Consider the following 16,684-nt stretch of genomic DNA (forward strand, 5'->3'; position numbering starts at 1 on the left):
ACTGAGCTCTCTTCTGCAGGTGAAAGTGTAAATCCTTGTCATTGTAAAACCATTGTATTGTTCTTAGTGTAGTACGGTGTACTACAATGTTTTCACTGACATTTTAGTGTTGATCCCAGTGTGAGCTCATTTAGACATTTAATATAACTTTTGTATAAATATTCTTTATTAGTATGTTCCAAAGGAGAGTTTTTCAGGGGAGAGTATAACCTGCCAGTAACACTGATATTTTGTATAAATATGGAAGAGTGTAATCAGTTTCAAGTACTCTAAACATGTCCTATGGCTTTGCCTTGGGACAAAGATAAGAAAACATACTCCAAATATATATGTAGGCAGCACAACCTAATTAAAAGCACACAACGAACTAGTTAAAACTTGCAGCCCTAAAAACATATCGAGGACTTCTTAGGCTGTTGGGTCATTTCAACTATGTAGTCTGAGTTTCCTTAGTGGAATACAGATCATGTCTTTTTTTTTTTTTTTAAAATTATCATTATTATGTGTAATTGTAAATCTGTTATAGTTAGTAGCATTTAAAATAACATCTTCTGTGTGCTGTGATAAAATATGTCACACCGTTCAACACAGATCAGAGTACTGAAAGAATGTAAATTAGCACGTAGGACATGGGGCCAGGTGACAGTACTGAGTTTTTATGTATGTACTATCTCTCTTCTTGGCCAGAAAAATGTGAACTATGTTGTGACAGCATTGTCAGTGTTAATTGTGCATTTTGAAAAACAGACTGTGGTTAAGAAATGAGCATTACTGCCATAGTTCCTAAGCATGTAAAAGTCCTAAGGAATTGTTTGAGTGTTCCTTTTCCATGAGCTATACAGACGGAGAAAATGTAAAAGTATGATTTAAAAAGGCAGCTGAATACTTTGCTGTGACTTTCATTCTTTCTTTTGAAGAGTATGTTTGATTGACAAATGTGATCAGTTGTGGTTGAAAAAAATCTGAAAAAGAATAAGTGTAATACTAGTTATGTACATAGATCTTGTAGAGATTTGCAGTGGCTGTCTTAAAATTGGAAATTGGCTCTTTTATACAACAGTGGATCCTTCATAAAGCAACTTTTATGAGCCCTTCTAACCTTGCTGTAAATTAAGCTTGCATTAAGTTGTTTCTTACTCTTTCCTGCCAAATTCTAGTTGGTGGAAGTAAATAATAATAATGTTTATTACAAACTATGAATTTGTAATCCCATGTCTCTTCTCTGTTTGTCCATGTTTAATTGTGTTAATTTACTTATAAATTAGTTGAGAGAAGGACTTTCTTCCATTTTCCTATCCCTCACTTTTGCTTGTAAAGAAATTGTACTTTTACTTGCTACTTCTGAAAAAAAGCACTGCTGTTGTAGTATTCAGAAACTTAGTTAAACTTTTTGAGCCCTTCTAAAAGATTATTATAAAACAACATCACACTGAATCCTTCACTTCTGTACAGTGGTTTAGGTGGTATGACATCAGGAGAGCCAGGATGTTTTACATTCAAGTATAACTTCTTATAATTATGAATTTCACTGCTGTGACAAAACCAACATATGCTGTAGTGATCAATCCTGCTCAGCTAAAATGAATTTTTGGAGATGTGCTTGTTTACCCACAAAAGTATTTTCTGAGACATCAGTTTCATGCAGAATTTCAGATGGGCAAGGATCTGTTTTAGCCCGAGTGCTTATCATTTATTGCAACTATAAACTGGGTCCTGAAGACATGCTTTGACCTTCTGCAGGAGTCCAGGCTTAAACTTATTTCCTATCTTTCTGTTACGTTCTTTGAGGGGAATCATTCATTGTGCTCAAGAGTGACATTGCTAGGAAATGGTCTCCTGTATTTATGCACAGGAGGGGCACTGTATTGCGCAGGCAACTGCAGTATGAGATAATATAATACACGCTGCCTCACTAATAACTTCAAGCTATTCAGTCTCTGTGGTGGCTCAGTTCCGGGCCTCCCTGGAATAAAGTGCCAACAGCATGTTTTTTTATGATGCGAATGTATGTTAACTGGAGACTGATATCACTTCACTGTCCACTTGAGATTTATCTCACTGAGGACCAGAGGCTAAACTTGAACAAAGATCTGAGCAGTAAAATTCTAATGTTTTCATTTTATTTAGTTCCTCTGCTATTTGGATATGAGCTCACAGTGCAACTCTACTGTGAAGGCAAAGAATACCACCCTAGGGGTGTATATATGAAGCTATCTCTTGTAAGACAAAATAAATAATAAGGCCTTGGGTGATATGACATGTTACAATACAATTTGGGGCTTTTTATTATAAAACAGGACATCAGAAAGTTGTTGGACAACAAAAAGATTGGGTAACTGAGAACACGACTATGAAAAAACTGATTGAACTGGCTAGAGAGGGAAGGTGTCTGAGGTGTCTGTGCAAATATTGTGTGTCTGAGTAATGGTTGAAATTATTCTCTTGAAGTAGTGCAACAATAATTAATAGTAACCAGCTGACAGAGACAGAAACTCATGTCTGCGGCCCTGTCTTAGGACTGATTGTCAAACATAGGTACTTGCAGTTGACAAGTGGCAGTTAATACTGTGTCACCATCATTTGCAGAACTCATACACTTTGCTACGTTTTTAATTGACTGTACTACTCCAATGGAAAAAGAAAAGGCAAAACAATTTCTGCAAAACTCCCATTAAAATGTCAGTTAATAATCAGGTAAAAATAGAAAATAATTTTGGAAATTATGCAATTATATTTCTTACTGGTATTCCAATATTTCCATTGTCTTCTGATCAGACATACAGAGAAGAAACTTGTAAGAATGGAAGAAGTTCATTAAAGGAAAAACAGATTAGGGAAGTGATATGGCATCACTAGGAACTGTGCTTAAAAACTCTTTTGTTTGGTCTTTCAGGAGAGGCTGTGAATAATAGGTAAATTCTTCAATGACCAGATTAGAGGTGTGTAAACTCTAACTGTATTTATCAGTAATGGGTTAGAGGCTTACATAGATAAGGATTGCTTGTTAGGTCAAAAGGATAAATTATCAGAAGCATGTGAAACATACTGGAAGGTGAAGTGAATGTTCCAGTTCATAACTGCAAATAATATAGGGACAAAAAGATGAAGAGGTTTTAGTAGCGGACAAGTACTTTTTTTTTCATCAAACTATTAGTTTCTATAAAAATATTTGTGTGAGATACAAGCTATATGTTGAGGAGGAGTAAGACATAAATGTTACTTCTACCCTGGAATGCTAATCAAATGAAAGCTTTCCTAAGAAACATCTTTATGTTTCAAGGAGTAAGCCAACCACTTTCTTAAGTACGTGCATTTCTTGTGTTTTGCAACTGGCTATTGTCGGACATGAGATCCCAGACTAAAATGGACAAGTGTCTGTTCTTGTATGTTATTTTTTATGTTCCCGCTGCTTCTGGTGCATTCATTAGCAACTCTTATGTCCTTGGGTCTTTACTTTCCCCACGGACACATTATTCTACTCCCTCTATTTTGCATTTGCTCTGTCTAAAAGAAAGTCTGAAGAGAGAATAAAAAAAAAAAAAACAAAACCAAACCAAATCAGAGTTAACAACTGGAGGATGAATAATAGCTTTGCAACGTCCCAATGAGAAGATTGAGAAGCTCGACTCTGCAGGAGGACTATATCGCTTTAATCGAGTTGACGTGTGTGTTACCTGAGTTTAATTGTATAGAAGGTTATAGTAATACTGTGGTCACTTTTCGTATATTGTCTGTTCTCAAAATCCCTTTTTTTTCTAGGTTTCTATTTTTCTCCATCCAGTGTCACTGGCTGTCTGCCATGCACGTGCCATACAGCTGGTTCAGTGAGTCAGATCTGTGATAAACTAACTGGCCAATGTATTTGCCAAGATGCCTCTGTAACAGGACAGACGTGTGAACATTGCAAAGAACTTTATTTTGGATTTGACTCTGTCACAGGGAGGTGAGTGGTTCATTTTTACAGATCACTTATAACCTCCTCATAGTAAAAGGTTTCAGCAACGATGAAAAGATGTGCTCTATTTACGTTAATCCTCCTTTGAATTCATGTGTGCACTCTGATTTACGTATGGTATGTTATACAACCCTCTGTGCTTCTGTGAGCTGAAGGAAATAGAAGTTCTGCCACAGACTTCAGTAGGAACAAAATGAAAGCTTATATAAAATTAATGCTATCTATTGTTATAGCTATTTGGTAATTAATTCTCTACATTTCCTCTGCACCTTCAGTAAGATATGTTGGTTTCTGAGGTGTTAATCATTAATTTTTACAATATGGGTAATGTGCCATTCTTAGAACCAATGAATGCTTTTAAAGATTTCAGGAAGACATTTTAATAGAAAAAAAATTAAAATAGAAATTTAGATATCCCCATCTTTCCAAATTATTTTTAACAGCAGCAGTACAAATGCAGGCACATTTCTTCTTGAAAATCTGCTTTTCTGAAGCAGTGTTGTCTTTTTCAGCACCTAGTTATGTGCCACAGGGTAAATTGTTTATCTAATGTAGCCTGGGGCCCCAGTTGCACTGAAATTATATGGCTGTATTCCCTGGAATGTAAGGGGAAAAACATATCTATAGGTAGTGCATTGTTATTCCAGCTATTGCTCGCTCTTTCTTCTACAAGATCATCTTTCCTGCTTAATCCCCACAATCTCAATTTCCTTCTAAATATTGCCTACAAAGATTGCTCGGCTCTAATGCTATCATTTTCATGCAGACTGATGGTGTTAAATTGTTTTGTTATATTTAGTATCTTTTTCTTTAAAAAAAATGACACAGGCAGAAGCGAAATTTGCACAATATTCTCCTCCCTGTATTCCCTTCCTCCAGCTGGTGTGGGGTACACATGCTTTTAGGCAGTTATCAGTGTCATCTTGCATATATTTGACATTATTCTGCAGATTTTTCACTTTAGCTTTTATGTTACTGTCATTCATTAGGAGAGTTTTAAAATTATTTTTAATGTTGTGGGTCACAGAGGCATCTGCTAATGGCCATAAAGTAGTCTGTAAGAATTAGGACTTCCTATTTGCACTTCCTGTCATTTCTAATGGTAAGGAATAAAATCTATGTGATATTAAAGTTCCGTTTATAATGTATTTTCCTTATTATTAATGGTTTGGGGTTTTTTTACTTACATGAAACAGACTTATTTTTTTCCCCTCATTTTTAGCAGATGATGACTAACAGGTTTGTATCTGGGTTAGGCAGTATCTTTCCTGAACTAGATATCGGCCATCGATTACCTGCATTTTGAACTTGTGACATTCAAAATGCGGAAATATCTAGAATTATCTAGATCCAGATATTGTTGTAAAGATAGAAAGTTTTTAGAGTTCTGGAATTTGAATCAGAGTTGGCTTTAATGCCTTAATGCTACTTAATCCTTGTGACAGTATTGAAGACTGCTCTGTAGTATATTAATGTGATTAACTTGTATTGTATATGCTTGGCTTCATTTCGGTTATCACCTACTTGGGCAATGTACCTCTGTTCCGTTCCTACAGCAGAAATGTTCATCCACTGAAAATGATAATCCACATCTTTATCTGTTTATCTATTTTAATTCATTTCTTTAGCTGTTAATACATTCATAAAAAGAATAATATACTTTTTTTTCTTTGTAAAGTTGTGAAGTCATTTAGACCATCCTTGCTCCAAGTGTCTTTTAAGGGCTCTATAGATACAGAATGAAAAGGGTATGAGCTATCTGCAATGGCAAGGATGTCTCTGTCTTGGCACAATAACAGAAAAGACACAAAAGTTTTGACAAACAGAGGCTGTGAGGCTTTAAAATTCTCTCACTCTGAGGAATGTGTATGTTATCTGATTTATTTTGTGATGTTTTTGAGATAAAATAGCAACTCCACTTTTTTTTTTAATGTATTTCATCTTATAAAGCAGAAAAATTTCCTCAGCAATTGAAGAATTAGATACTGGATTTTTGCAGTGGTCTGAACAGATCTGTAATGGTTGTGGCCATGGGTGCACATTTGAAATGCTTTAGTTGTGTATTGTTTACTATAATGAGCTGGTCAATGAACATCACAAATTGTTTATCTATATATATATCTTGACAGATTACTGTTTATGAAATCCATTTAGCAAGTGAGCTTTTCCCATAAGGATGAAAAATGAAGATTTTAAACAGATTGCTGGAGAGGCTCTAACTGCACCTAGAGAGTCAATGTAATAAAGGTTTCTCTATATTAATATTACAAAAACCATTTATCCTCACAAAATCAATATTGCAATTCATCTTGGCCTGACATTCCTCCTTCCATGTTTTAAGTCTGTTTTCCTTGATTATATATAATTCTATTTTAATAAAAGTCAAATATATTTGACTCAGAGTATCTTGATGAGAATCAGACTATCTTTTAACAAGAATGCTGAAAATATTTCTTACATGAAAAGTTTCAAAGAATTAGTTATTTAAAAAAAAAATTTAATTGACTGAATCCTTAATCCTGACTGAAAAGCATGAACTATGCATAATAACAAAGCAATTCTAATGTTCTGCAGTTAAGAAAATGATGCATGTGATTACACAAATATGATGTATAATCCTGTAGAGCAGAATGTGATGATATGTATGCTGCTGTTTGCAGGACCTGGAGCCTGGATATAGGTGGAGTTAGGGAGCCTACATTTGCCCTAGAAGAAAATGCAGCAAGCAGAAAGAAACAGCCCCACCCTGCCAGGCATTTAAAACTATTACTTCGACTGTATATATAAGTGAATTTGATTCTCATATGTGCAAGTGATAATGAAAAGTGGACTACTCAAGGGACCCTTATTCATAAGAAATGTAGTAATATACAGAAGCAGTAAGAAGCTTGGCTTTTACTCTTTATCTGTTGAGACACTTTTGCTAACACCCTCAACTAAATATGTACTAAATAGCATCACGTAATGAAATTATGAAATAATAAAGTCCTGTCTTACTGACCAAATAATTCTGTCTTTGTTTTTTTCTCTAACTAAACCATTTTTTTCAATCATGACATTTAAATGATCTAAACAAAACCTCTGTTTGAAGGGAGATTTGGATGCATTGTCTGCAGATGAGAAGACTTAGTACAGACTGAAAAAATTGCCCTTTTTTCTTGACGATAAGAGAGCAGACTACAGTATAGTGGTTGCCAAGAGAAAATGTATTTTATTTATTCCCAAAAGGATATTAGTCCATAAAACAAATTTGCAGCTTATTTTGTAGACTTAGCTTTTATCAGCCTTTTTAAGGGTGTTGAATGATTACCCAGGAGATCACACAGCACGAGCTCCTGTGGAGTGAAGGAACTCTAATATAGAGAGCTCTGTGATGGGCAGAAAATGTATGTGAAGAGTTTTCCTAAACTTGTTTAAAAAAATCTGTCACATTTAATGTCAATTTCACTGATTATTGACCTGAATTTTAGTGTCCTAATGTGAAAACAGTTTCCACCCTCTCCTCCTCTCTCTCACCTTAAAAAGCTGACACCTAAAACAACTGAACTCACTTTTATTTCTGCCTTCATATGGATAGAAAGAGCTAGACTAAGGCAATGGCTGGAAATATGGTAATTTAACTTGTGTAAAGGCATTGCCACCTCGGAACCAGTGAAACTGGCGAAGGAAATATCAGCCAAATATAAATCAACAACCCTTGTATAGTCTTAGGATTAGGAGAGCAAAGAAGAAGTGACATGACTGTCTCTCTCTTAGAATTCTCCAGTGCCTTTTTTGCTTCTTCATTATATTGGGATCTGAAATCTGGAGTAATTTAAGATTTCCTCTAGGCTAATGTACTTTTCTAGTTCAGGGTAAGGGGAGTAAATTGTAGGCTTCCCAGTACACTTTAGATGCCCTGTAAAGTCCAACATTTCTCCCAGTTCATGTTTTTTCTAAACTGTTCCAGTCTGCAGTGAAACATAGTGAAGTTAGAGTCCAAAGTTTTATTTGCCATTGTTGGCTTTCTTTTCTTTTCTTTTCTTTTCTTTTCTATTCTATTCTATTCTATTCTATTCTATTCTATTCTATTCTATTCTATTCTATTCTATTCTATTCATTTCTAACTAATAGTGGTAGTCTATATTGCAGTGGGTAGCATAACAGTACTTGCAGTAAGGAAAAAATTGCTTTGCTTAACTTCTGAGATGTTCTGAGTCTTTGAATATTTGCATAATCTGACAATAGTATCCCCGCTATAAGTGAATGTCAGTGGGGAACTTGTATATCAAGTGAAAAGTTGATTGTGAGAGTTTCACATGCAAAACCCAAAGCATAAATTGATCCTGAAAGCATGCTACTGATGCCAGGAAGATTTACAGAACTGAAATATGGCATTTGTGTGATACCGATAATTTTAGGGTTTTTGTTCTTTTTAATTAAAAAATAATGTAATTTACACATTTAATTAAATTTTCTTTCTGGCTGTTTTCCATTTTGTCTATCAGGCTGCAAAGAAAATGTGTTTTCTGTTATAATCTTAATATTTCTGCTATTTTGTTTATTTTCACTGTTTTAAGTTGAGGGTTTTTTCTCCCACTTTTGTCTCCATTCATTCCTCTTTATTCACAGCATGTTATTTTTTTTTCAACTTCAAGTAGCTTTTGTGGACAAGAAATTATTAATTGATTTCTTTTCAACAAAAGCCTAGTTTCGTCTGAGTTGGGTTTGCATATTTTATCTGGAAACCTATGAAACTGGTTACATGTGTATCACTGAACTCTACAGGTCTGCCAGAAAGGCTATTGGGAGTAAGTGTTGCAGGACTAAATGCATAATGTGGTTATTACCAAACATTATTATCTTTTTTTTTGTGTGTATGGATTGATATATATAAAAGCTCTTTAATTCTAAGCAGTTTTTATATCAATTAGAGCATTATTCTGGCATTGAGATGTTAATGTTTATTTTTATAATGGGCACTTTTTTTGTAAGTTACTTTTTTTTATCAGGCTAATAGATTTTTCTGCTGTGACTCAAACTACTGAACTGTTTAAGACTTTTTAATTATGTTACCCAAGAATCTTTTAAACAAAACCCCACTGTGCTTAACTGAAGTGTTAATGTGTTTTGATCACTTCCTTTATTTGTTTTTGTTTATAGATGTCAGCACTGTAATTGTCATCCTGCAGGAGCCATTAGTGGGACTTGTCATCTTGTTACTGGACAGTGTGTTTGTAAACAATTTGTAACTGGCTTGAAATGTGACAACTGTGTTCCTGATGCTAGTAATTTGGATGTCCACAATCTACTTGGCTGCAGTAAAAGTAAGTGAATGTTAGGGCTTAAAAGCATGTCTTTCAAATTAATGTTTTTTTCTATTGCTTTAGTGAGTATTAAATTAGGTCAGCAGTATTAAAACTGGGTTTGACTTCCGCCCTTCTCCTCCATGTTTCTGGTCTGTGAAGTTTGGGTGATTTTTTCTAGGAGTATCTTAGGAGCGTTTTCTAGAGAGATGTACCAAATGCTCTAAGTCATGCACACAGCTTATGCTTACAGTCTAACCCTGGGGGGAAGGAATCACCCATAGTTTCCTTGCATTTCCCACCATGTTCATTGTATTGATCAATGTGGAGTTCACCTTTTAGTCACATTAATGCAACAGTATTTGTACAATTTACAGCTTAGCCACCATTGCTGCCATTGACAGGAGATAAGAGACCTGTGTTCAGAAGGTCTGATGAACAGAAGGTCTGTTGAAGACCTGCTAATCATTAGGTCAAAATCCTATCCTTGGTGCAACGGAACATTGCCTTTCTCCTCCTAGGGCTTTTTTTTCAGTTTGGGAAAATATGTGATGTGGTGTAGTAGAGCATCATGAATTCGTGTCTGTGAAGAGAGGTGAATGAATGCAGTTTTGATGGTCAGATCGTGAATTGCAATGAGACGCATTGCAATGGAACTTCTGCCCTTGCAATGAGTCTGGATATGAAGAGGTAGCACAATATCAGCCTTTGCTCGTGTCGTAAGCAGTCAAAATTAAATGTTGAGGTTTGTTCACTAGTGCATAGTCACTAAGCTGGGAGGGATTTTAAAGAAGAGGAAAAATATTATATGTATAAGAAAATTAAATTTTTTTCAGTTGCCTTCAGTTCAGTGTTCAGAAATGGGCTCTGAGGACATAAAACCATGCAACACTAAACTGTGGATAGCACCTCAACCAATTCCAAAAAAGGTGTATTAAGTTTTTTATGACAGCTTACCGCTGTACATAGTTAACAACCCAGTCTTCGAAGATGTGTAACCAGTGAATGACATACTCGGCAGATGCTAATTGGTCAACTCTGCCAGCAGGCATAATTAATAATGGACATAGTGGTCGTAGTGTGAGGGTTAGCTCAGGTAACCATGTGTAATGCCACAACAGGGTTAGACAGTCCCAAGTAATCTCTGGAGTATGTTTCTGAATCCTTCAACAAAGTATTTCAGTGTATATTCTGCATAGGTGTTTATATGACATTCAGCATTGTGATATGTGCACACTATAGATTTGCAAGCAGACATGTACATACACAAAGAGTTCATTTACAAGGACAGAGACCTCTCACTTTGGTGCCAGTTTGTATTTAGTGGTAAATTGATTTAAATTTCAAATAATATGCATTGCAGAATGCACAGTGCTCTAAGTGGGATAGACCAAGGAGACTGATTGCTTTCCAAAGGTGATTTTTTTCCTCAAAGTTTGGATATGTTTAGATACAATTTCATTTTTCCTCATACTCTTCTGATGAAGGTGTATTATCTAGTCGTTGTACAGATTGCTGATTGGCTTGTTTCTTTAAAAAATATGGGATGTTTCAACAGAATGTTTAATAGTAATACATGTCATTTTTATGATGCTGCTCATCTTCAAAGTGCTTTACAAACATGAAACAACCTACTTATTTATGTTGGGATATACATTGGATAAAGGTCAATAGCAATTCAACTATAAAATTGATAATAACATAGATAAAAAGTTAGAAAAATGCATCAGATAGTATTCTAAATGACAAGCGGAGTCCTCTTCTGGACATAAATGATATAGCAATTGCAGTCTTTTGGTTATTCATCCCAAAATATTTTAACTTGTTGCACAGGAAATGGAGCTTTGTCTAGCTTGATATTTCTAGTTATTTTTATTGCAATGCAGTATTTTATTGACACATATCATTACTGGTCATGTCTTTTCCAAGGCAAGCAAACTTAAGTTGCTGCTGCTGTCCAACTAGCATGATTTCAGGAAAAGACCTATTTTGAATTTTTCTGCCCTAAAATATCTTAGATGCTCCATAAAAACCCTGAAATACAGTACTTTGTGTACGCATCTAAAATGCAAACCAGCAAGCATGTGGGAGCAACATGCAGTGGTGTGAAACTGAGAATGGACAATGAAAGTAATGCTGGTAAATTTGTATGATTGCTCAGATCATGTTAGCATGTATTACATGGAGAGAAACTTTCATAAATGCCAAAGGGATTTAGGAGCACTTATTGCCTTTGTACTTAGACTTTACTCCTGTAGACACTATAATGTACATTCGTATCCTAACTGAGCTGACCTTAAAAGCTCTAAATGGGCAGCAAAAGAACCTATGCTTTCTAGTGGGAGATGATGACTGTGTTCTGTTCAGTCCAATGAACTCTAGAAGTATTTTCTGCTGTTTGTTAGCTCTGAGGCTGCAGTAGCAGCAGGGATTTTCAATATCTTACTCTCAATAAAGAGCTTCAACTCACGCTTTGGATTTGTATTAAAAGCTGAGATGTAATGTTACCCGATGAAGTTGATTGAGTCTCTACATCTACATCTATCACTTATATGGCTTGAAGTCCTCATGTCATTTTTTTTGTGTGCAGCTTCACTTTCTGCTTCTTGTCTTCTGTTAGCTTGAATGAACAGACTTGGATAAATAACTTCTGGTTAATTGTGTATTTTAAGCATATCCATATAGTGAAAATGGTCATAGTTTATAATCAGAAGGAGAAAAAAAATAGTGAAAAGCCCTGTATTTCTAATATTGACATTTTCCTATAATACCTACTGTAAATGAGAAAAGCTTATTGAGTGGTCCTGGATCCAGCTTCTGGTAGCTTACTCTCTGTGCTGATTTCTGTACTGCCCTCAGCTATCCTCATTCCTGGAGCAAAATGCTTTCCTCTAGATCCACATTCCCCTGGTTTTCCCTCCCTTGGTGAAGAGGGAAGAGTATGGCACAATCTGCCTTGAAATCAAGCTATAGCAACTACTAGCTGCCAAAACGAGTTTTCTGTGCTAATGACTGAGGGTCAGAGAGTAGTGCTTTCCTTAGTCCAACAGGCTGGCTGGAGATCTCATAGCAGGATATGGACTTGTGACAATATTAAGATGGAATCATAGAATCATTTAAGTTGGAAAAGACCTTTAAGATAGAGTCCAACTCTAAAACTGTGTATTTATTTGCACATGTGTATCTATGTATGTCCATCTATGCATATAATGTTTAAGTTCTAAGTAGCAGCTATTATCTTAGAAAGAACCATGACCATATAATTGGATTACAAAAGAGACATAGGAGGGACTTTGATTACTTTTTCTAAGAATGTGAGACTTGGCTTGTGAACTTCAGGTTTGATTTTCTCTTCATTGATATTACTGCAATTAAGTAGCACGTTTTCCAAAGTTAATGGAGGTGGTATCAGAATAGTATTTTGGTAAATAAGAATCTCAAGCTGATTTCTTAGTTAGACACCTCACTCTCATTCATTTAAATTTCTTTGGAAACAAATGGAATTGAATTGCCTAAATAGCCTCCTAAATTTCTCCCTCTTATTTTTTTGTCATTTAATTAAATAGGCTTATTGTAACACTTCAGTAAAATTTATAGACAGTTGGACTTTCCGTTTCTGGTCTTTTAGAGGACTTTATGCCTAGCCTGTGCTAAAATGGAATTAATCCCCTGGAAAACAAATAATTCTAATTTAACTCTAGACTTCAATAATGTGACCAGTTAAACATGTTCCTGTTTCATAGAGGTCTTGAAATAAATTAGAGATCTATATTAAAAAAAAAAAGTTTGGAAGATCGTGGTGTACTTGCTTTGATTTGATGGAGGGATGGTAGATTAAGTTTATTTGTCATTTGTTTAAGTGTATAAATTTGTTTCATGTACTTCAATAAAAAGCTCTGTTGGAGAGTATTTGGATAAAATGGTTTAGTCTATTAGTGTCTTGTCTGAGAGACTATGTTTACTTGGTGATTTTTTCTTTGAGAAAACTTAGCCATTTCTATGCATTTTTATTTAAATTTGTGTGACTATTGATTACATTCTTTTTTTACATCATCTGATCTTGTGTATTTCTTAGCTCCATTCCAGCAACCTCCTCCTACAGGAGAAGTTCTTAATTCCTCTATTATCAGTCTTTCATGGAGTTCCCCCGACTCTCCAAATTCTAACAGGCTTACTTACCAGCTGTATAGGGATGAAGTTGAAATTTATACAACTGAAGACTACTACCCTTATAGTAAGTATTTATAGGGAGATAACATAAAGATTTTGTGTTTGTGTGTGTACATATGTGCAATTTTTCATAATTATTTCATATTTCTGTCATTATCATTCTCTGTGGTTTAGAATACATTATTCTGTTTTCCTTTAGTGAGTTACTGTTCTGTGTTATTGATTTTGTTTGAAAGAGATGAATACTCCAGTCTAAAGTCTGCAAACTGAGTCACCCAAAATTGCTGATAAATTTTTACTTTTTAATCTGGAAAACTTTAATTGACTCACTAAAAGCATTCCCTGCAAATATACACAGGCTTCAAAATCTAAAAGAGGCAAAGTCCCAGAGAAAGAGTTAGAGTGAGTTGAATGGACCATAATGTGCTTAAACTTGCTTTTTTCATCCTCCTGGTTTTAAACTGTTAACAGATTAGGAAAGCTTTTTGTGGTCTCTAACTTTTAGCACCTTCTGTTAAACTATCAGTGTAGCTTCTGATTTGCCTTTAACAGCACCACTTCTCTCATGTTGAGGCTTGCAAAGGGATCCTCAGAAGGCAGTCCTCAAGGATTCAGCTGGAAAGGCCATTTTGTGCTACTATTGATCCTCTTATCAAAGAAAAGAAGATAGCTTTGGGTACTGGCTTTATGTATATATGGCACACAAGTGTTTTGTAAGATGACAGGTGTGGTTTAATACCACTAAGATTTGATTTCTTTTCTAGCAGCTTCTCTAGCTTGTTGCAGTTTCATACCAATGCAGCATTAATATTTTATAGAAGTTGAGTCTAATTATTGGAATGTACTCTGAGTGAAAAAGAAAAAAAGACTATTATTCAGTGGAAGGACAGATCCTTTGGCATGCGTCTAGCATTTCTGTGTTCTGGTGCATGCTGTTGTGTTACAGTTGATTACTCTGCAGCTTGTGCCCTGAATTTGGACAGTCTGCGGTGCCTACCATGAGGAAGGGTATGTAACCGCATGTAGGCATGGGGATTAAGTGAGTCAAAGGAGAGAAATAGATATTACAAAAAATGTTTAGAGAGCTAATAGAAAATATTCCAATTCCTTAATTTGATATAAAAGCCTAACTTTAGTAAAAACATGAATTAATTTCAAAAGAAAAGCTACTAGGTCATCATAAGTTTATGGTCTGTAATGTGTTTGAAGCTGAGTGTATTGTTGAGAATGTTAGTTCATTACTGAACCTGCATACTTTATAGAAAATGAATAATTCTGACTGTATTTAGTATTTATGAAACATTAGCACATTTCTATTTAATAAAAAATTATTTTGTAAAAACAGATTTGGTTTCAAAAGACATTTTTGACATTTTCTGGCAATCCCCCTAATTAATGATGTGAAATCATGTGCTGCTGGTGTTTTAATATCAAGAATATATTGTTAATGCTGTCAGAACTTTTAATGTTACCTTTTTCACAGTATACTGTGGAATCTGCAATGCTTACGAAATGCCCTGAGGGTGCAACTGGATGAACATTATCTTATGGCTAAATGAGAGTTTTATAGAAACATTGAACTTCCCAAGGAAAATTAAGAATAATCTTCTAAATTGACCTGGTGATCTGGCTGATAGTATTGCAGCTTGCCCTACTAGAACAATGTTTACCTAACTGCTCGGGGAAACCAGAGGTTGAGGAGATACCAATCCCTGTCTTGAGGATAAAATTAAATACTTGCTCTAAAATGTAAAAAAAAAAACAACCCCCCCCCCAAAGTTACTATACAAATCCAACCCCAAATTATCTTGTTTCTAATGATTAATTTCTATAGTTAAATATGTGATGGACCTGTTCTCCTGAGGAATCTAGAACCTTCTAGCTTTTGGTTTTATTCAATTTTATCTGGTCTATATTCCTGTGGAAATAAAGTTACCATCTGGTGATAATTGTTCACCAACACTGAACTTTCTCATACTGTTGTTATGGTGCTAGTTAGTCTTCTGGCAGACAATATCAGCATTCTGGGTGATCCGTCTGTTCCAGTCCTTGCACTTGAGTAGGGGAAGCTAATGTGCTTGCTGTTGACGTTAGAGCTGGGGCCCTAGAATTGGGGTTGGCCCAGAGTCTGAATCTGTTCCAGAGGCTGGGTTTCAGGGCTTCGTTGTTTGTAGAACTAGTGTGGTGTTGGTGTAGTAGTTTCAAGAGCATATATGAATTCCGGAGTTGGCAGTTTAGTGAGGAGGCAGTTCTAGATCACATTCTATCTTACTTGGTTCTAAATCATGTTCTAACTCACTTGTTGTCTTTAGTTCATGTTCTGGTTCACTTGCTGGTTCTGGAGAAGGATCATGGTTTAGCTTGCTGGTTGGTTCAGGACTGCTGGTTCGTTCAGGACTAATTCTTGCTTCTGGAACAAGTTCTAGCTCATTTGTTGGTTCTAGATCAGGTTTCAGGTCAGCATATGGTTCTAGAGTAGGGTTGGGTTGTGGAGGGAGGAGATTCTAGAATCTAGTTCAGGCAATTTTCTTCTCACAAGGATTTGTTTTTTCTTCTCACAAGGATTTGTGGTACTTGCTGCAGCTGGTAGAAGTCTCACTGGTTTTTTTCCTTTATTTTCTTTTTTGCTTGCGTATTTTATTTTCCTTTGTGACTCTTTTGAGGTAAAGGTCCATAGGATAGGGATCCTATCATTCCATAAAGTGCAGCTCTATCAAGTTTCTAGCATGCTGACTTACACTGTCTCTGTGGCCTTTCTTTTCTCTGGACACAAAATTGGAAATTGGATACATGGCAAACTCCTACTTGCTGGTGTCCTTCACAGCAACTGGTTGTCACGCTCCTAATCTGAGGATTCTTGCCAGCCTGTCCAACAGTCTTGTCTAACACTTGTCAAATTGGCTATGGTACCCACTCTTGTGCCTAGAAGCGTTTCACCCAGGGCAAGTGTGTCCATGCAGCTCAGAAAGGGCTCAACAATTCTACACCTGAGTACTGGCACCGCAAGTTGCAGACAGCATGCTAACCTGAAAACTGAAGAAGAAACACCTGAATCTCACAAGCAAGTCTGAAATCTGGTGCATCACTTGCCTGCTTACTGCTAGTGCACGAGGATGTCACAACCATTGCTGCTGCTGCTGGCAGAACCATTCTGCAACCTTGCCTGAAGTACCAGGGTTTGAAAGGCGTGAAGATGAGGTTACCCAGTGTCCTTATTGTTGGACTCCAGTGCTAAGTTTGCTATAGGTGGCTGAAGCTTTGTAAGCAATTACTG

General features: G+C 35.8%; 1 protein-coding gene across 1 annotated transcript in view; it reads left to right on the forward strand.

Annotated features, from left to right (window-relative positions):
* Nucleotides 1-16,684, forward strand: part of USH2A (usherin) — a 386,799-nt gene that overhangs the window by 75,220 nt on the left and 294,895 nt on the right. Inside the window, exons 14-16 of the mRNA XM_054061157.1 lie at nt 3,760-3,943; nt 9,098-9,261; nt 13,316-13,474. Of these exons, the coding sequence (XP_053917132.1) occupies nt 3,760-3,943; nt 9,098-9,261; nt 13,316-13,474 (507 nt within the window). The remainder of the gene's footprint in view (nt 1-3,759; nt 3,944-9,097; nt 9,262-13,315; nt 13,475-16,684) is intronic.

This window comes from Cuculus canorus, chromosome 3 (genome assembly GCF_017976375.1).
Source record: "Cuculus canorus isolate bCucCan1 chromosome 3, bCucCan1.pri, whole genome shotgun sequence".
Taxonomy (NCBI): domain Eukaryota; kingdom Metazoa; phylum Chordata; class Aves; order Cuculiformes; family Cuculidae; genus Cuculus; species Cuculus canorus.